The following is a 20,724-nucleotide window of genomic DNA, read 5'->3' as shown; positions in this document are numbered from 1 at the left end:
ACTAACCCGTTAGTTACGAAGCATTTTTGCCCTCATTTATGGCGGTTAATTGGTTCCAGAAGTAGGATTCCTTTATTATATATTAAATATTTTCATAGTTAGAGCCTAGAAAACCCGATTACAACCTCATAAATACGGTTTTAACATTATTAAAGACCTCTAGACATGACATAACACCCCTATAGTCATCTTTACACTCCTATCACCCAATATAGTAGACATTCATTCATTCATTTTCTACCGCTTTTTCCTCACGAGGGTCGCGGGGGTTGCTGGAGCCTATCCCAGCTGTCTTCGGGCGTGAGGCGGGGTACACCCTGGACTGGTGGCCAGCCAATCACAGGGCACATATCGACAAACAACCATTCACACTCACATTCATACCTATGGACAATTTGGAGTCGCTAATTAACCTAGCATGTTTTTGGAATGTGGGAAGAAACCAGAGTACCCGGGGAAAACATGCAAACTCCACACAGAGCGGAATCGAACTCGGGTCTCCTCGCTGTGTGGCCTGTGCGTTAACCACTCTTCCATGCAGCCTACTGTATCTTTCCACATAATAAATTTGTGAAACTTTTTTTTTTAGTCGGGAACTGATATTTTCCTCAAACTTACCTATGTTGTACTGCTGATGACTATGAAAACCCACACATGCACGGAAAGAACATGCAAACTGCAGAGTGGAATCAAACTCGGGTCTCCTAGCTGTGAGGCTTGCGCACTAACCACTCATTTTACCCGAGTCTTATCCCAAGCGTTGCGCAGCTCTGAGGACGGTGTCCACAGCAACAAAAGACATCAACTGAGAATGCGAAGGGACAAGCGGCTGTAGGTATCGCTAGGAGTCATGGCACCAAGCCGTATAAAATGCGGAATGAAGAGCGTTCGTGACTAACGTGATCCAGTCTGCATTACTGACCTCGCAGTGAGTCGATAACCATTTAGTGCGAGAATTGCATGAAGCCCATGACCAAGTCGGCCCAGACATCTACCCACAAAATTAAAGCACTGAAGGGGATAAAGGCGCGCAAGAATGAAAAGGTTTATGCAGGGAAGAATTTTACTAGAATCCCTAAAAAATAATAATAATAATAATAAAGCAATGGCATGAAAATGGTAATGGTTTCATTTAATTTGAACATGCATCAGATTACAATTGAGTGCCATCCCATAATAAGTTCACAGTTCCACATGTCCAAAAGGAGTAGGAAGAAGCAAAGCTTATTAAATCCTACCCCTCCACTGGTACTTTTACAATCAGTAACTGTTATATTTGTTCACTTCCTGCTTTCCAAATATAATTTTCATTTATTTTAATTTTATTTAATTTTTTTTAAAACTTAATTTTATAATTTTTTTATTAATTTATTTTATGTATTTTTTGTCCTGTCAAGCAATGTACCATGCGCTGGTTAGGTGTTCAAGCGCACTGTGTATTTCTGAGCGTAATGGTTTATTTCATTTTGAACATGCATTAGATTACAATTGAGTGCCATCCCATAATTAGTTCACAGTTCCACATGTCCAAAAGGAGCAGGAAGAAGCAAAGCTTATTAAATCCTACCCCTCCTACCCCTCCCCTCTGTTACATTTGTTCACTTCCTGCTTTCTTAATATAATTTTAATTTTTTTTTTTTTTTTACTTAATTTTACTTATTGATTTATTTTTTATTTCTATTAATTTTTTGTCATGAACCAAAGTACGAGGTGACAAAAATATGACATTTTTAGGTAATTGGTTATTTTTAGCCTTATGCATTATTTTAGCTGTTTGAAGATGAACTATAATCAGCAAGTTTAAGTATTTGTGATTTTAGAAATAAAATGCTAAAATGCTAATACTGGTGTTTTCTTCCCGAGTCGTTATGCCGGATGAACTGAAAATACTGCAAAGGAAGACACATATATTTCCTTAATCAATTATGTATTCCTTTCAATACAGGGAAATGCTGCATTATTCAACAGAAGGGTGAGAGATGCATGGGAAAGTACTAACACAAAAGAGATGCTGATCCGTTTATCTCATGAACAAGCGAGAGTCGACATGATGAACATGTGAAGGAAAGGTAAACGGAGCAGTCGGGATGGGAATGACATGTTGTTTTTCTTTACGAGGTACATTCCGAGGATCGAACTCTCTTTCTCTAGAGGTTCCCATGGTTTTGACTGGGAGTCATCACCGCCGAGAGATTTATCCTCCAAGTGACGGGCAAAAGGGAAACGCGGAAGTGTAGTGCGGGGAAATAGATTAAAAAGCACATACACGGGGAAATTTCACACACGCAGCATGAAGGCGTAATCACGAATAGACAAACACACAGAGGGGTCTTACAAGGCGTAATCATTGGAGGCGAGCCTCTCCCCGTATTTCACATGAGGATTAGCGAAAATCTGGATGGAACAAGGCAGCAGAAAGACTCGGCTACTTAGACTTCATAGAGGAAAAAAAGAATAAACCTTCACCTACGGCACACAAGTTAAATAAAGTTTCAAAAGGAGGCCAGAGGACTGGAGAAGCTGGGATTCATCCCGCGGATCCAAAATACTTGATCCACTCAACATGGACCGCATGCATCCTCCAAGTATCTGGTCCAAAAGTACGGTGGCCGAGAAGTGCCAAACATGTTAACAAAAAGCTAAACGAATTACAATTACACCTCCCAAAAAGGTTGTACCAAATCCCAATCATCTTTGGGGAGTTGGTACATTCCTTTTTCCAGTTAATGTTGATAGCGTTCCCTTCATTTATCACGGGAATAGGTTCCCAAAATAGCCCGCAATAAGTGAAATCTGCAAAGTAGCCAACTAAAGTAGCCCGAGGGTGGAATCGAACTCGGGTCTCCGAGCTGTGTAGCCTGTGCGCTAACCACTCGGCTATGCAGCCTACTGTAAAATAAATTTGTGAAACTTTTTTTTTTTTAGTTGGGAACTGATATTTTCCTCAAACTTACCTATGTTGTACTGCTGATTACTAAAGAACAGGAAAGCTAGCATCTCCCCTACGCGCTAACCACTCGTCCATGCAGCCTACTGAATTTTTCCACAAAATAAATGTGAAACTTTTTTAGTTGTGAACTGGTATTTTCCTCAAACTTACCTATGTTGTACTGCTGATTACTAAAGAACAGGAAAGCTAGGGTCTCGTAACTGTGAGGCCTGTGCGCTAACCACTTGGCCATGCAGCTTACTGAATTTTTCCACAAAATAAATCTGTGAAACATTTTTAGTCGGGAACTGATATTTTCATCAAACTTACCTACGTTGTAATGTTGATTACTAAAGAACAGGAAAGCTAGGGTCTCCTAGCTGTGTGGCCTGTGCGCTAACCACTTGGCCATGCAGCCTACTGAATTTTTCCACAAAATAAATTTGTGAAACATTTTTAGTCGGGAACTGATATTTTCATCAAACTTACCTACGTTGTAATGTTGATTACTAAAGAACAGGAAAGCTAGGGTCTCCTAACTGTGAGGCCTGTGCGCTAACCACTTGGCCATGCAGCGTACTGAATTTTTCCACAAAATAAATTTGTGAAACATTTTTAGTCGGGAACTGATATTTTCATCAAACTTACCTACGTTGTAATGTTGATTACTAAACAACAGGAAAGCTAGGGTCTCCTAGCTGTGTGGCCTGTGCGCTAACCACTTGGCCATGCAGCCTACTGAATTTTTCCACAAAATAAATTTGTGAAACTTTTTTTTAGTCGGGAACTGATATTTTCCTCAAACTTACCTACTAGGTTGTACTGCTGATTATGAAAGACCAGGAAAGCTAGGGTCTCATAACCACTTGGCCATGCAGCCTACTGAATTTTTCCACAAAATAAATTTGTGAAACTTTTTTTTAGTCGGGAACTGATATTTTCCTCAAACTTACCTACTAGGTTGTACTGCTGATTATGAAAGACCAGGAAAGCTAGGGTCTCATAACCACTTGGCCATGCAGCCTACTGAATTTTTCCACAAAATAAATTTGTGAAACATTTTTAGTCGGGAACTGATATTTTCATCAAACTTACCTATGTTGTAATGTTGATTACTAAAGAACAGGAAAGCTACAGTCTCTGAGCTGTGAGGCCTGTGGGCTAACCACTCGGCCATGCAGCCTTCTGTATCTTTCCACAAAAATTTGTGAAACCTTTTTAGTCGGGAGCTGATATTTTCCTCAAACTTACCTATGTTGTACTGCTGATTACTAAAGAACAGGAAAGCTAGGGCCTGCGAGCTAACCACTTGCCCGCCGTGCAGCCTATTATTATTATTACTATTATTGTTATTATTATTATTATTATGTTTCAAATACATGCAGTTGAGATTATATCACTAAAAGTTCCTGAAGTTGTTTTTTTAAGCCAGGAAGCCGTCACGACACTTCTTATATGTGTCTCAGAAGGTCATTGAAAAGTTGATGCCTCACATCTGATGAAATCATCAGAAACACAGATGTGACTCACAAGGTTTTCATAAGATAATACAGGGAACATAAATGGAAGTGCAACCTGGAGGCACAAGTGTGTGTGTGTGTGTGTGTGTGTGTGTGTGTGTGTGTGCGTGGCCAAATGGCAGCGACAACATCCACACAGCATGACATTTGGATTTGAAGCTCATTGATGAGCTATGAAGCAAAGAAGAAGACATATTGGAAAAGTAAAAGCAGACAAGAAAGTGGACCGAGGCGCATGAAAGTGGATTATTTCCCTCCCCCCGTCTGCGCCTGCGGAGAAAACACTCTGCAATGTCCGGGAGCTGAATTGCTGTTCAAAGCCGACGTATCTGTAACGGCGAGGATGAAATAGGTGTTCTGTATGGCAGGTGCCAATCAAAACATTGTGTAATTCCCTTCCTTTCAGACTCGCCTCTGGTCAAACGGAGGGATTATCCCCCTCAGTCCCTTATTTCTTGGCTTCGTCACCCCAACTCATTCCTCCTCCTCCTCCTCCTCCTCCTCTCAGCCATCTTTAAAAGGTGACATATTTAACGCAGAAGAATCAATAAACCCATTAGCGCACGGTAACTTTAAGACATTTGTATATTTACTGTAAACAAACGAGGTCATTGCCCAGAGGTTCTTACAGACCTGACAGCCTTCTTATACTGCGTGTTTTATTGTGGGCCACCCGGGGTCGGACTTTTGTGGGGAAATCAGCTCAGGAGGTTGTTTTATGGCGCGGAACGGAGAGGAGGATGTGATCGGTGATCCGGCGGGCTCAGGATTTGTTAGCTTGCACTGGAACCGATACGTTTCGGCTGCCAATCAACGCGTGATGAGTGAATATTGCTATCATTACCACTCATAAGGCTTGTGTTCAAATGACTGAGATGCTAAATTCTGACTATGTAGGACAGCACCAGTCAAACAGGCTAGAGCTGTCCTACCGAGTCCAACATAGGCACACCAGCAGTTCATGCTCAATGACTAGGTAGGACAGTCACACAGACAAGGATACTAACAGAGAACATGGTAGACATTCGTAGTCTAGTCCTAGGTAGTAGGTAAGCAGACTAATAGGACAGCCATAGATGGTCAATGTTGTCGGTGGTACAGTCCTAGGTAGACAGGTGAGACACTAGTCTGACTAGATAGGAAAGCATGAGTTACACACTCTTTGGGACATGTAACACCAAGGGCTGTCCTACCTAGTCACACAGACTAGGGATCTAATAGGGAACATGGTAGGACAGCGCTCTGTCGATAGACTCGGTGTTTGTCCCGCCGAGTCTGGTGATGTCCTACCAACAACATTCCCCTATTAGGTCCCTAGTCTGTGTGACTAGGTAGGACAGTTCTTGTCACACCTATGGCTGTCCTAGGTAGGTACTTATAGGACACAGACTAGGGATGTCCACCTAGTCACCTAATCTTACCCAGTAAGGAGCTGCCCTACCTACCAAATTGCAGATTAGTACCCCAGTCTGGGTAAGACAACCCTAGTCTGTGTGACTAGAGCTGTCCTACCTAGTCGGGCTTGTGTTTGTGTCCCACCGAACCATTGAGCATGAACTGATAAAGTCTGACTATGTGGGACTCGGGAGGAGAGTCTAGTCAGACTTTATCAGTCCATGCTCAATGACTAGGTAGGACAGCCCCAGTCACACAGACTAGGGTTATCCTACCCAGTCACCTAATCTTATCCAGTAACACCAGGAGCTGCCTTACCTACCACATTGCCTATTAGTACCCCAGTCTATGTGACTGTCCTACCTAGTCAGGTTTGTGTCCCACCGAGTCATTGAGCATGAACTGATAAAGTCTGACTATGTGGGACTCAGGACGAGAGTCTCGTCAGACTATATCAGTCCATGCTCAATGACTGGGTAGGACAGCCCTAGTCACACAGACAGTCACCTAATCTTATCCAGTAACACCAGGAGCTGTCCTACCTACCACATTGCCTATTAGTACCCCAAGTCTATGTGACTGTCCTACCTAGTCATTGAGCATGAAATGATAAAGTCTGACTATGTAGGACTGGACCTAGCGAGTCCCACATAGTCAGACTTTATCAGTTACGCAACTGATACGCAATGACTAGGTAGGACAACCCTAGTCTGTGTGACGAGGGCTGTCCTACCGAGTGAAAGAGTGAAAGCACAAAAAGCACAGTCGTCTTACGAGTGGTCATTGAGTAGGAACTGATGACGGGAGGCAAAATGTCTTGCAGGATAAACTGGACAGCGCAGTTGCGATGGGTTCAATTCCCTGATAATACAGCGACCCAGATGAACGGGTATGTTCACAGGCACGGAGTATAGCACACCGGTACCTCAGTTTGGAGACCCAACTGACATCTGATTTTTACAACAAACAGAAGCAGGTGTTGGTGTTAGTGTGACATTGTCACCTAAATTGTTCCCCGGACCTTAAAATTCCATTCCGGAACGCCGAAATCCGTGTGTGTGTGTGTGTGTGTATTCATTCAAATGACACAAAAAAATAACATTTTCTCATCTGCAATTCATGGCCATTGAACCGGGGGAAGCGGATTCCTCTACAGTTACTTACCTTTCCCCGCTCGCCCTTCTCTTTGTCTACGTTCTCTGCGGTGCACAGAGACAAGACAGCAAATGCACCGCTGTTTTGGAAAAGTGCAGCTGACATTGCTTTCCCTCCGGAAAATAACTTATTACAATATACTTTCAGATTCCGGCAGCAGCGCCAACAGCTAAGCGTGCAAAAACTAACAAGAGAGCATTGGCTTGTCTTTTTTCTCTGGTGTACTGGATCTCGATTTTGGTGCAGGGAGAAAAACATGGAAATGATGCATTCAATGTTCTAAATAGCTGGTCTTTCAGAAGAAAACTATGAACATACCTTATCCGCCATGATCATGGACGAGCCTCCATGGATGCCCAGGATGGGGATGAGCGTCTGCGAGGAAATAAAATCCAAAATCTGGGCAATGGCCTCCTGGTCCGTGCCATCCCCAAAAACCACACCGTGGATCTTCGTCCCGGACATCAGGTCGCACATGTTAGTGATGATGCTCTTTGGGTCCGTCTCGTTAACGAGCAACGACACCACGTTGACATCGACGGGTTCCTCCTTGCTCCACAGCGCCCGGATGTCCCGGTCGGAGATGTAACGCGTGCGGCCCAGAATCACGGCGATATTTAGCACCGGGACTTTTTCCGAGCCACCTCCACGCTGCTTTTGGGCCGCCACTGGATCGGTGAAGAAGGTCACCACCACCGCTAACGATAGAGCTAAGGAAAACAGCACGGCGTGGTGGTGACCGCCGCCGCCGCCGCCGCCGCCGCACCTTCTGCTCCTCCTCTTGATTCTTTTGCTGCTGAGGGACATTCTTCCGAACCGCTTCAGCCCCTGCACGGAGAAAAAAAAAGGACACGGTCAGAGCAAATGGTGTTAGGCTCGCAGGTTCTAATCGAGACGGAGATGCCCTTGAGAGGAAGTGTGAGAGATCCAAGATGACTAACAACAAATTTTAGTCACGACTATTCAGATTTGATGACTCAAACGCGGGCTTCTTTGCAACATATATAAAGCTTTAAAAGGTGGAAGGTCTGAACTGCCTTTAAGTATGAAAGCAACGCTCAAACCAGAATTATTTACAGGCAAAATGAGCGTCAAGAGGCATTGCAAAGGAATGGAAAATATCAGTTCCCGACTAAAAAAAAAAAGTTTCACAAATTTATTTTGTGGAACAAAACAGTAGGCTGCATGGCCGAGTGGTTAGCACGCAGGCATCACAGCTAGGAGACCCTAGCTTTCCTGTTCTTTAGTAATCAGCAGTACAACATAAGTAAGTTTGAGGAAAATATCAGTTCCCAACTAAAAAAGTTTCACAATTTTGTGAAAAAAATTCAGTACGCTGCATGGCCGAGTGGATAGCGCGCACACCTCACAGCTAGAGACCCTAGCTTTCCTGTTCTTTAGTAATCAGCAGTACAACATAAGTAAGTTTGAGGAAAATATCAGTTCCCGACTAAAAAAGTTTCACAATTTTGTGAAAAAATTCAGTACGCTGCATGGCCGAGTGGATAGCGCGCACACCTCACAGCTAGAGACCCTAGCTTTCCTGTTCTTTAATAATCAGCAGTACAACATAAGTAAGTTTGAGGAAAATATCAGTTCCCGACTAAAAAACGTTTCACAAATTTATTTTGTGGAAAAATTCAGTACGCTGCATGGCCGAGTGGATAGCGCGCACACCTCACAGCTAGAGACCCTAGCTTTCCTGTTCTTTAATAATCAGCAGTACAACATAAGTTTGAGGAAAATATCAGTTCCCGACTAAAAAAGTTTCACAAATTTATTTTGTGGAAAAATTCAGTACGCTGCATGGCCGAGTGGATAGCGCACAGGCCTCACAGCTAGAGACCTTAGCTTTACTGTTCTTTAATAATCAGCAGCACAACATAAGTAAGTTTGAGGAAAATATCAGTTCCCGACTAAAAAAGTTTCACATTTATTTTGTGGAAAAATTCAGTACGCTGCATGGCCGAGTGGTTAGCGCACAGGCCACACAGTTACGAGACCCTAGCTTTCCTGTCCTTGAATAATCAGCAGTACAACATAAGTAAGTTTGAGGAAAATATCAGTTCCCAACTAAAAAAAGTTTCACAAATTTATTTTGTGGAAAGATACAATAGGCTGCATGGCCCAGTGGATAACGCGCAGGCCTCACAGCTAGGAGACCTGAGTTCAATTCCACCCTCGGCCATCTCTGTGTGGAGTTTGCATGTTCTCCCCGTGCATGCGTGGGTTTCCTCCCACATTCCAAAAACATGCTAGGTTAATTGGCGACTCCAAATTGTCCATAGGTATGAATGATGGGGGTCCAGATCAGGGATGTCGCCTATTGTCTATCATCTACTGTATCTACTGTTGCTTGCTTGGTAAGCCCTTTGAGGCTCTTTTATGATTAAGGGCTATACAAATAAAATTGACTTGACTTGACAAAAACTGGCAATGAAGCAAAAATACTCAAGAATACAAAAAACTCACCAGAAAACACTCAGGATGATACGCCGCTCTACGAAACCAAACACGGCACCCCAGGCCAAAAAAAAAAAACACAATTATGAACCAAAATGGCTGAGCACAAAGCAATAATGGAGGTAAGAGTGGCAACTGTTTGCCTCCACCTCCACCTGATTGCTTATCACCTCCACCTGGGATGTCTCCACTCTGGAAAAAAACACACAAGCAGCCCCACCCACTGCAGGACATTATTCATTCATTCATTCATTTTCTACCGCTTTTTCCTCCCAGCTGTCTTTGGGCGAGAGGCGGGGTACACCCTGGACTGGTGGCCTATGGACAATTTGAAGTCGCCAATTAACCTAGCATGTTTTCCGAATGTGGGAGGAAACCGCAGTACCTGGAGAAAACCCACGCATGCACGGGGAGAACATGCAAACTCCACACAGAGATGGCCGAGGGTGGAATTGAACTCGGGTCTCCTGCAAAACAGTTGTGTAATGTCATAAATAATGAATTCTAGGAGTGTATAAGTGACTATAGGGGTGCTACTTCATGTCTAGAGAGCTCTAATAATGTAAAAAAAAAAACACATTTAGAAGGTTCATTCATTCATTCATTTTCTACCGCTTATCCTCATGAGGGTCGCGGGGGTGCTGGAGCCTATCCCAGCTGTCTTCGGGCGAGAGGCGGGGTACACCCTGGACTGGTGGCCAGCCAATCACAGGGCACATATAGACAAACAACCATTCACACTCACATTCATACCTATGGACAATTTGGAGTCGCTAATTAACCTAGCATGTTTTTTTTTTTTTGGAATGTGGGAGGAAACCGGAGTACCCGGAGAAAACCCACGCATGCACGGGGAGAACATGCAAACTCCACACAGAGATGGCCGAGGGTGGGGAAAGACAAAATAAGAAGCCAAAAAGTTACCACTTCCACACAAAATAGGAGGAGAACTCATTCATTCATTCTTTTTCTGCCACTTATCCTTACGAGGGTCGCGGGGGGTGCTGGAGCCTATCCCAGCTGTCTTCTTAAGGCGAGAGGCGGGGTACACCCTGGACTGGTGGCCAGCCAATCACAGGGCACATATAGACAAACAACCATTCACACTAACATTCATACCTATGGACAATTTGGAGTCGCTAATTAACCTAGCATGTTTTCTTTTTTTGGAATGTGGGAGGAAACCGGAGTACCTGGAGAAAACCCACGCATGCACGGGGAGAACATGCAAACTCCACACAGAGATGGCCGAGGGTGGGGAAAGACAAAATAAGAAGCCAAAAAGTTACCACTTCCACACAAAATAGGAGAACTCATTCATTCATTCTTTTTCTGCCGCTTATCCTTACGAGGGTCGCGGGGGGTGCTGGAGCCTATCCCAGCTGTCTTCTTAAGGCGAGAGGCGGGGTACACCCTGGACTGGTGGCCAGCCAATCACAGGGCACATATAGACAAACAACCATTCACACTCACATTCATACCTATGGACAATTTGGAGTCGCTAATTAACCTAGCATGTTTTTTTTTTGGAATGTGGGAGGAAACCGAAGTACCCGGAGAAAACCGAGGGTGGAATTGAACCCTGGTCTCCTAGCTGTGAGGTCTGCGCGCTAACCACTAGACCGCCGTGCCGCCCCTGCAGGACATGATTTTCTTGTTTAATTCTAATTTTAGGGCACGTAGACACGAAGGCTGATATCAGCTTCTTTGTATCAAACCGCGGCAGAAAAAAAGTACAGCGACATCATCATTGCTTCACATGCCCTACAATTTACACCTTCATCTCCCTCGAGAGGCTCGCTGGACACCCAGTGCTCAGAGAGCATGAAAGATTGAGTGTGTGTGTGAGTGGGAAAGCGAGAGAGAGAAAGAGACGGAGAAGTCAGAAAGACATGAAACATATGGCTGGATGATATGTTGTGCACTGCTGAGCATTTATAGATGCGGTGACAGATGACAGGCCCGCATGTTGTGTCACTGCTGAGACTTTCTGGGTGAGACCGAGTTGAATCGGTGCAGATTTGGAGAAGAAGATGATGGTGAGCTCAAGGGCTCATAATAAACCGCTGTTATTTACATTGTTAGAATAGATGTTTTTTTTTTTGAGGTGGATTTTAAAACTCATGTCAGCAAATCTCCGTCGTTTTCTTTTGCATCTTTTACGGCTTTTGGTGTAATTGGGGGTTTCATAAAACAAGCAAAAAGACAGCTTGTCCCGTGTGCCGAGCAAAGCGTAAACATTGTTAGAGAAGACTTGAGCATGAATCACCCAAATCTAGGCCCCCCCGTTCTCTGTTGGAGGGGGAGCCGTGATGCCCAATGGAGTCCGAACATCACTCAAAAAAAAGTTGTTCTTTTTCCACTTTAAAAGTTGTTGGATTCGTCATTCCGGTCTCTGGAATTGTTACTTGTTTTTTTGAAACACCACATTTCAAATTCAAGTATTGCCATGGTAACCCGGGATCACCTACTTAAAATTAAATATAATAATAAAATAAAATATTGGTGCACACGTGAGACAATGGTCATATAATGCTGATTCCATGAAAACATATACGTACAATCATCCCTCGTTTATCACTTCCAGACCCGACTGTGATAAATGTATTTCCGGAAGTCCAATTCCTTATTTACAAATGAAATATTTTTGTAGTTACAGCACAAAAACCTGTTTACAAACTTGTAAATATGTTTTAACATTAGACACCTCTAGACATGAAATAACAACCCTATAGTCACATTTACACATAATGTGTTTAACATTAGAGCCTTCTAGACCTGAAACAGCACCCCTATAGTCACATTTACACATAATGTGTTTAACATTAGAGCCCTCTAGACATTAAATAACAACCCTATAGTCACGTTTACACATAATGTGTTTAACATTAGAGCCCTCTAGACATGAAATAACACCCCTATAGTCACATTTACACATTTTCGTAGTTGCAGCATAAAACACCTGTTTACAAACTTGTAAATATGTTCAACATTAGAGCCCTTTCGACATGAAATAACACCCCTATAGTCACATTTACACATAATGTGTTTAACATTAGAGCCCTCTCGACATGAAATAACACCCCTATAGTCACATTTACACATTTTCGTAGTTGCAGCATAAAACACCTGTTTACAAACTTGTAAATATGTTCAACATTAGAGCCCTTTTGATATGAAATAACACCCCTACAGTCACATTTACACATAATGTGTTTAACATTAGAGCCCTCTCGACATGAAATAACACCCCTATAGTCACATTTACACATTTTCGTAGTTGCAGCATAAAACACCTGTTTACAAACTTGTAAATATGCTCAACATTAGAGCCCTCTAGACATGACATAACAACCCTATAGTCACATTTACACATAATGTGTTTAACATTAGAGCCCTCTTGACATGAAATAACACCCCTATGGTCACATTTACACATAATGTGTGTAACATTAGAGCCCTCTAGACATGAAATAACACCCCTATAGTCACATTTACACGTAATGTGTTTAACATTAGAGCCCTCTAGACATTAAATAACACCCCTATAGTCACATGTACACATAATGTGCTTAATACTAGAGCCCTCCAGACATGAAATAACACCCCTATAGTCACATTTACACTTTTTCACATTTTTGTAGTTACCGCATAAAACACCTGTTTACAAACTTGTAAATGTGTTCAACATTAGAGCCCTCTTGACATGAAATAACACCCCTATAGTCACCTTTACACTCATATTATCCAATATAGGGATAGTAATAAAAATTAAAACATAACATCGACTCACACATGTTTTTTTTTTTTACTTCCTGTACTTCCGTATGACATTTTTACCAAAAAATAACTACCTTTTTTACATTTTTAATTACAAAAAGTTTTTTTTAAATACATTTTAAATATTTTTTGTATTTATTTTTTTAAATACAAAATTCTGACTAAAATATTTTAACTATATTAAAATATATAGTATATAAATATTAAAGCTTGAGTTTTTGAGTTTTCAGTATGTGGCCTTTAGTGGAAAAAGTTTGGACACCCCAGCGTTACAGTATGTTTCGGTTATAGTCCGACCTTCTGTAACGGTTTAACGACACTAACCAAGGTTCTAGTGTATTCCTGACTGCTGCCTATTTTAGGAGTGAAATGCTGCACTTTAAGCGACCATGAATGAAACTTCCTCAGCAATGCCAGTCGGCTGAGGTGCTCAAAACACCGTCCACAGACCCATTCAAATGTGTGTGGGGATCAAACTCCAATAAAGAGTGTCAGCATTTGGCGCGGAACGAGTCTGCGGCATTACATCCGAATTCCAGGGAGCCAAAGTGAAAAAGAGTCGGTGGAAAAAAAAAAAAAAAAAAACGGCACATGAAGGAAGTTGAGTCAATGCATTAAAGCAAAAGAGATGCTCAGAGAGGAGAAAAAAAAAAAAAAAAATGTCGAGTGAGCATGCAATCATCCCCCGATGCCAAATGGAATGGAAGCAGTATGGCGTCACACAAAGGCTACCCCTCTTTTGGCACCACAACAGTGAACGATGTTTGGCAGGCACAGCCGTAATCATGGATACCAGTCACGCACTCACGGATCCACACATATACTTCTTCCACCAAAAAACAAGACACACTAGCTTTGTTTATATGTACACTATTTAAAAAAAAAAAAATCATATTTACATCTTCTATATGCTCCTATTGGCGCTATTCACACATGAGGCTATGTTTTCCGGTTCACGCATAACTAGCTTTTATACGCATCAATAATTCAGCTTGCATTATCTTCATATGATGATTAATAGGACTGCATTTACCGCCGCAGTCATGGTAGTTCTCCCTTTCTATCTTCCTAAATGGCATTAAAATTACATTAACATACTGTATATGTTCTATGTGTATGATTTATTTACAAAGTCTGGAACCGGAATGCTTGATACGTATTATGATAAGTGTGTGGTGTTTTTTTTTTTTTTATTGTGCTCTGACCCAGCGGATGTACGCGTGTGCAAGAATAAAAAGATATTTTCTGCTTTGAGGAGGATTGTGTTTAATATTCTATGGCTTTTTCTTCTATCGAGCAAATGCATTCCGTTTACTTAGATCTGTTCTTTCCCCTCAACTAGCGCTAACCTTGCATTTTATTACTGTACTATGTACGTGTCTATTCAACAAGACAATAACAAAACGCTTTGATGGAGAATTTTTATGCTTCTGTGTAGTCTCTACACCAGGGGTCTCAAACACGCAGGACACTAGTTTGAGGCCCCCCGCCTTGATATGAAAGTTTAAATGTTAGTGCGACCCGCGAAAAGTTTGATATGGATGCTGTATGGTGGTATGTACCCAGAAAAAAATATTACGTTTGATTAATGTTCATAACTGTTAATAATTATCCTCCCTATACGTGTGGAAGTGGTAATTTTTTGGCTATTTAAGTTTCAAGGAAATAACTTGAAGGCTACCGTTTAGGTCACTAGCTCTCTAGTTTGCGAGTTAGCATGTGTCTCAAGACCCTGCAGTTGCGCAATATGTTGTAAATAAAAAGAGCATAAATGTGACTATAGTCGTGTTTTGTCATGTCTACAGGGCTCTAATAATGCTTTGTTCATTTTAATCGGAAAAAAATAATTTGTCTACCCACCAACTATATGTGGTTTCTTAAGTTTTTATTATTATTATTATTATATTTATTTATTTATTACTGATTGATTTTCTTTATACTTGATTTGTTTATTTATTTTTCATCTTATTTTGTGTAGAAAAATAAAAAGTAAGATATTTGAGAACAGTGGAATGTTTTATCAGAGCTTTTATTGTAGAAAATTGGAACCAAAGCGAAGTTTTTTAAAAAAAAAAAGTTTTTCGTGATGCGGCCCAGTCTCACCCAGACCCGGGCTCCAGTGGTCCCAAAGTAAATTGAGTTTGAGACCCCTGCTCTACACTGAGCGTGTGCAGTGTGATACTACATCGAAGTTTTAGGGGTAGTGTTTTCCCGTTAGTCAACACGCGGAGAAACCGTGATGACGCTGGTCACTATTCGGCTTGTTAGCATTTTTTGTCGTGAATGAACAATGGCAACTAAAGCTAGAACAAGCGGATGTGTCGCCACATTTTTATTGGAAATGTTGAGCCAAAATCATTTGAGAAGGCTTAGGAAATTATAACGACTAAGGACTAATTACCAGGTGGCAACAGAAAGACGAAAAAGGTATCCCATCTAAAACTGTTAAACTGTGAAAATCTACTCCCTTCAGAGAGCAGCACAAACTGGGTCTAACAAGGACATAAAAACAGCACAACTGTACAAGAAGACAAATATATGAAGGTGTGTAGTTTAAGGTCATCACCCACTAAATAGTACCCGTCAAACACCAGTTTCACTATCAACAGAGAAGCGGAGACTTCGGGATGCTGGACTTCATGGCAGGAATGCCAAGAAAAATCTCAGACTGGCCAAAAAAATTCCCAAGTGATCCCAAACTTTTGAACGGTAGTGTGTGTGTGTATATACACACACACATATGGAGCATTACCTTCAGTTTAGTGGTCGCCAAGTGGGTTTTCATTTAGAGCAAAACAGGCCCAGATGGCTCTTTTGATGCTAAAGGTTGCCGACCCCTGCCCTACACTGACCAAATCAATATGACCCAAACACAAACAGTTAGCATTATTTTTTTTTTCTTCCAGTCGAGAATTGAGAAATCGCCCAGCAAGACATCTGCAGTTTAAGGTCGAAGAAGGTTCCACTGGTTTATCTGATAACAGCTAAACAGAGCGCTAAACAATAACAATAATGATGTTTAGCATTAGCATAAGTTACTTATCGTGTGGCTTTTGGAAGGGATTTACCAACCCACGGGTTCAGTTGACGTCTTTCGGACAAATGGAGTTCACGTTCTATAATATAATTCCACACGCATTTGGGGGTCCCAAAACCCCCAAAAGTAACAAAAATGTCCCTTGTTTCTTGAATTGAGTTCATAAATTGAGTTCATGTTCACCCTGAGGAAATTGGTTAAGATGTTGAGGGCTGCAGTTCATCCTAGTGGGGGTGGGGGGGTGTTGGGGGGCAATATTTTTGCTCACATTACCACCACCCAGAGGATTATTATGCCTCTGTAAAAACGGTATCGGCCATCTTCAGTGCAATTTATTCATCTGGAACTCTTTTGTTGGGTTGACCGATTTAACCCTATATTCTCTCTCCTGGGCGCCCCCACCCCCCCAAGAAGACTCTCTCAGGTCATATCAGAGGTAATTTGTCCATCTTGCTCTGGGTCAGCGCCAGCTGGATGTGTCTCTGGAACGCCTCCAACGGGAAGCGCCCCAAGGACTTCACCCAAAACAGATGCCCTAACGACCTCAAAGCTGATGAAGGATCTCGGTCTTTTCAGACTCGGTAACGGACCGGTAAAGCCACCGTATCAGTAAAATAAATCCATCGGTTATCTCGATATGATCCTCGAAACACCCAAATGATGGACTCCAAATCTGTGTTAGTCCCACGGAATCCATCGTACGGCACTCAGCTTCCTGTGGTCTAACACGCGTACACTCAAAAACGGACAAGAGCTGATCCTTGTGAATCAGTTCGATAATCGGGGTGGGGGAAGGGGGGGTCTTGTCAAGCTGGGATAAGCTTTCTCCAGTAGGTTTGAACATGATCTCGATGTGGTTGGAGCGCTATATCGGCTCCAATCGCAATAAAGGTCCGATTCAAAGAGGCTAACTAGCCATATACTAGCCTTATTACTATGTTAGCGTGTATTAAGCGTATCAAATTAAACAAAACCTCTGTCCGTTCCGGCTTATTATGTCTACTATATTGGATAACAGGAGTGTAAAGGTTACTATAGGGGTGCTATTTCATGTTTAGAGATCTCTACACAGGCAATATGTTGAAGGCTGAGCGGTAACATACAATTACTTCCACTGGGGCTTCTCATGGAGCGCTAATGCACCGCGCACGGAGCAGATGGCGGAAAGGAGAGGCAGTAAGGGGCTCGGTCGCTTGCCACTTAACGGTAAAAAAATTATGCATATTTAAGAAAATTTTATGTAATTTATGGCCTGAATTTACAATTTTACAATGGCGGCATGAACTAAAATCGAAATATTCACCCATTCAAATACAAAGGCACAGGTACGGGTATCTAGTACGTAGTAGCATCATCAAACAAGTTGAACTATTTTCACAGGTTAGTGCTTGTAATTAAAATGTACAAGTACATCAGTATTATTACTATGTTAGTGTGTATTAAGCGTATCAAACTAAACAAAACCTCTGTTCCGTCTTATTATGTCTACTATATTGGATAACGGGAGTGTAAAGGTGACTATAGGGGTGTTATTTCATGTTTAGAGATCTCTAATAATGTTTTTAAATCAAGAATATTTCGGTCATAAACAGGTCTTCTGTGCTCAAACTACAAAAGCGTTCCATTTATAAATAAGAATCCTACTTCATGGAAATTCACTTATCACTATCGGGTCTGGTAGTAATTAACCGTGATAAACGAGGGACTGTACAGTTTGGTGTCATTAAAATAAATGCTGAGTTGCTGAATGGAATTCTCCATTGACATTGAATCAGTAGAACATCAAACTTTGCAACAGCGGTTTTTTTCGTGAATATTCCAATGTTCCATCATCAAATGTGGTCGGACAAGTTTCAGAAGAAACTTCAATCCGTCCGTTTTGAGACTGTAGTTCAATTAAAAATGGCTAAAAGGAAGCTGTTGTTACTGCCTCCTAAATGGTTTTCAGTTGGTGTTTTCAAGTGATTAATTAGCCACTAAAAACTTATTAGTTTAACACAATTAACACAATGTGGCATTTGTGGACCACAGGAATAATGAGCGCAGTCGTCTGTATACCCTTTCCAGCTGAATCAGTCACTTAGCACCTCGCTGTTTTAATTGCGAGCTGAAATTTTCATTAAAAGCCAACGTTTGAGCAGCTGTGTGTTGCATTATTTTGTACTTAACGTGCAGCCTTTGCCGGGTGGGAAAGTCCTGGTGCGTGTACCCAGCCGGTTAAGGTCATCAATTAACCCAACATACGTGTTGTTGGACTTTGAGGTATTCTCAGAGGTGTCCAAAGTGCGGCCCGGGGGGCCATTATAGAATTATAATTTAATAAAAAACTAAAATAATAGCAAAAATTTGAGAGAAAATTTTTGAAAAAAATTTAGAAAATATTCTATTTTGGTAGCATAAAGTTAAACAACTGTAGAAAAAATTTGTTTGTCATAATATTATTAAAAAAAAACATTTTAAAAATTATGCTATATCAAAATTAGGTTGCGGAAAAAATTCAAGTCAAAATATAACGGGAATAAAGAAATAATAAGAATAATATTTGACAAGATGACATTTTGAAAAAATTGGAAAATAAAAAAGCAAAAATAGAACCTTAAAGGGCCAGCCTTAAAGGGCCAGCCTTAAAGCTTAAAGTTGTAATTTTAGAGGAATAAAGTCAAAATATTAAGGTAAAAAAAAAAAAATTCTAAAAAAATTAAAGTCATAATATTATTATTATTGTTGAAGTCTAATAATATTAGAAGAAGAAAATTTTAAGATTATTTAAGAATAAATTAAAATAATTTGAACATAAAAAATAGCAAACATACAGAAAATGGGCTTTTCCACTGATATCGCAAAGCATGTCTGTATGTGTTGTTTTCGGAAACACCGACGTGGCACAGTTTGGACACCCCTGGTGTATTCAGCACATCAGTCAGACTTTGACCCATTTATGCCTCTTAGCTTTCAACAATGATGCATATTAATAGAAGTATCATCATGATGCAATGGTGATATCAAGCGCTTTCCGCTCTTGTGCGTGTTTGGCGATTGCATAGCTACTCTGCCGTTTTGCATTTTAACCTCCATAAGGTGTTTTGTTGGCGTCTATACGGACTCATTTTGTGGTAGTGGGCAATAAACGGGATTGCAGTGCTCCTTTGCCAAAAGAAAAAAAGCAATTGTTTCTCTAAAAGTGCTGTCTGAGGGCCAGGAGGCTCTGAGTCGGCTTTTAACAATAACACTGATGACCATGGAACCTAAACTGTTGTTTCTTTCGGCTTGGAATTTTGCTTACATGAAAGTAATATTTTGCCTCCGCGGGATATATGAAAATAAAGATTTGATGACATTCCATGACATATTCCTTTCAAGCTCACAGGTAAGCAGCAAAACCGGCAGCTAAAGAGGCTTTGGAGTTGGCCTCAATCTAAATGGAGGGATGGGAGGGAGGTGGGTTAATACTTTATTTCCTTTTTCTGTCAAAGAAATATGGATTGGCCCCTCCATTGGGCTGCAGCTGACGCCTTTACAGAGTGGAGGAGGAGGAGAAGAGGAGAGAACTGCGCTTCGACAACGTGACTGGCGCCTGAGAACAGGGGAGGAGAGGAGGGAGGGAGGTTCACTCCGGTTCAATGAAGACAAGACAATACAAGCGCGACCCCTACCGGTGAAGAGGGGGAGTGGCACCTGACTCCCGCGGCCAACTCTTTTTCTGAAGACGCTTTTTTTTTTTTTTTTTTTTTTTTTTTTTTTAAACCAAGCCCAAAGCCAGCGTTACATCACGTTCCAACGGGGGTTTGACCAAAAATATGATTTTAGTTCAGAAACTAAGCAAAAAAAATACATATATATCCTGACGACGCGTCTGGCAACGGATGGATCCAAAGTAAAAGTTGTGCCAGGAGTAACATTGTAACTGCTGAAATTGAACATATTTTAAGGAATTGGATACATTATGTGTAAGAGGGGGGGGGTGAGTCTGCTTAACTGTGTCATCTTTTCAGTTTTGTAGACAAAAAAAAAAAAAAGGGGGTACACCTACACGCTGATGCGCCTCAAAGCCAGTCTGCGCTCTCACTGCGCCAAGATGATGAATTAGAAGCTAATTAGAGCGGATAAAAAAAACATGCAGGGGATGACATGCTGGTTTTTATTGTTATTATTATTATTATTATTATTATTATGAGTGAGATTTCTTGTGTTTCATGGGTGCCGCACTTTGGTTTGGGGGACGCCTGTGGGGAACCCGCAGAGAGCATCAGCAAAAGAGGGGTAAAAATAGGTGTGGGATCCCCCCCCCACCACCACGCACAATAGTGAGGGGTAAAAAAAAAAAAATGTACTTACAGCATCTCCCTTCCACGGAGCTCCAAAAGAGTGGCGTGAGATGACATTGCAACAGTCCCCTCTTCCCTCCGAGAAACCATTCAGCCTCCGATGGTGCTCACTCTCAAACA

The 20,724-nt window shown here is 41.5% G+C and overlaps 1 protein-coding gene across 1 annotated transcript in view; it reads right to left on the bottom strand.

Annotated features, from left to right (window-relative positions):
• Positions 1–20,724, bottom strand: part of grin2aa (glutamate receptor, ionotropic, N-methyl D-aspartate 2A, a) — a 164,689-nt gene extending 143,965 nt beyond the window's left edge. The window contains exons 1-2 of the mRNA XM_078797181.1: positions 20,615–20,724; positions 7,318–7,827 (exon numbers count right to left, since the gene is read on the bottom strand). Of these exons, the coding sequence (XP_078653307.1) occupies positions 7,318–7,806 (489 nt within the window). The 5' untranslated portion in view covers positions 7,807–7,827; positions 20,615–20,724. The remainder of the gene's footprint in view (positions 1–7,317; positions 7,828–20,614) is intronic.

This window comes from Doryrhamphus excisus, linkage group LG16, assembly GCF_037039965.1.
Source record: "Doryrhamphus excisus strain RoL-2023G ecotype Guam linkage group LG16, RoL_Dexc_Guam_v1.1, whole genome shotgun sequence".
Taxonomy (NCBI): domain Eukaryota; kingdom Metazoa; phylum Chordata; class Actinopteri; order Syngnathiformes; family Syngnathidae; genus Doryrhamphus; species Doryrhamphus excisus.
This window is presented reverse-complemented; position numbering and strand designations above follow the sequence as displayed.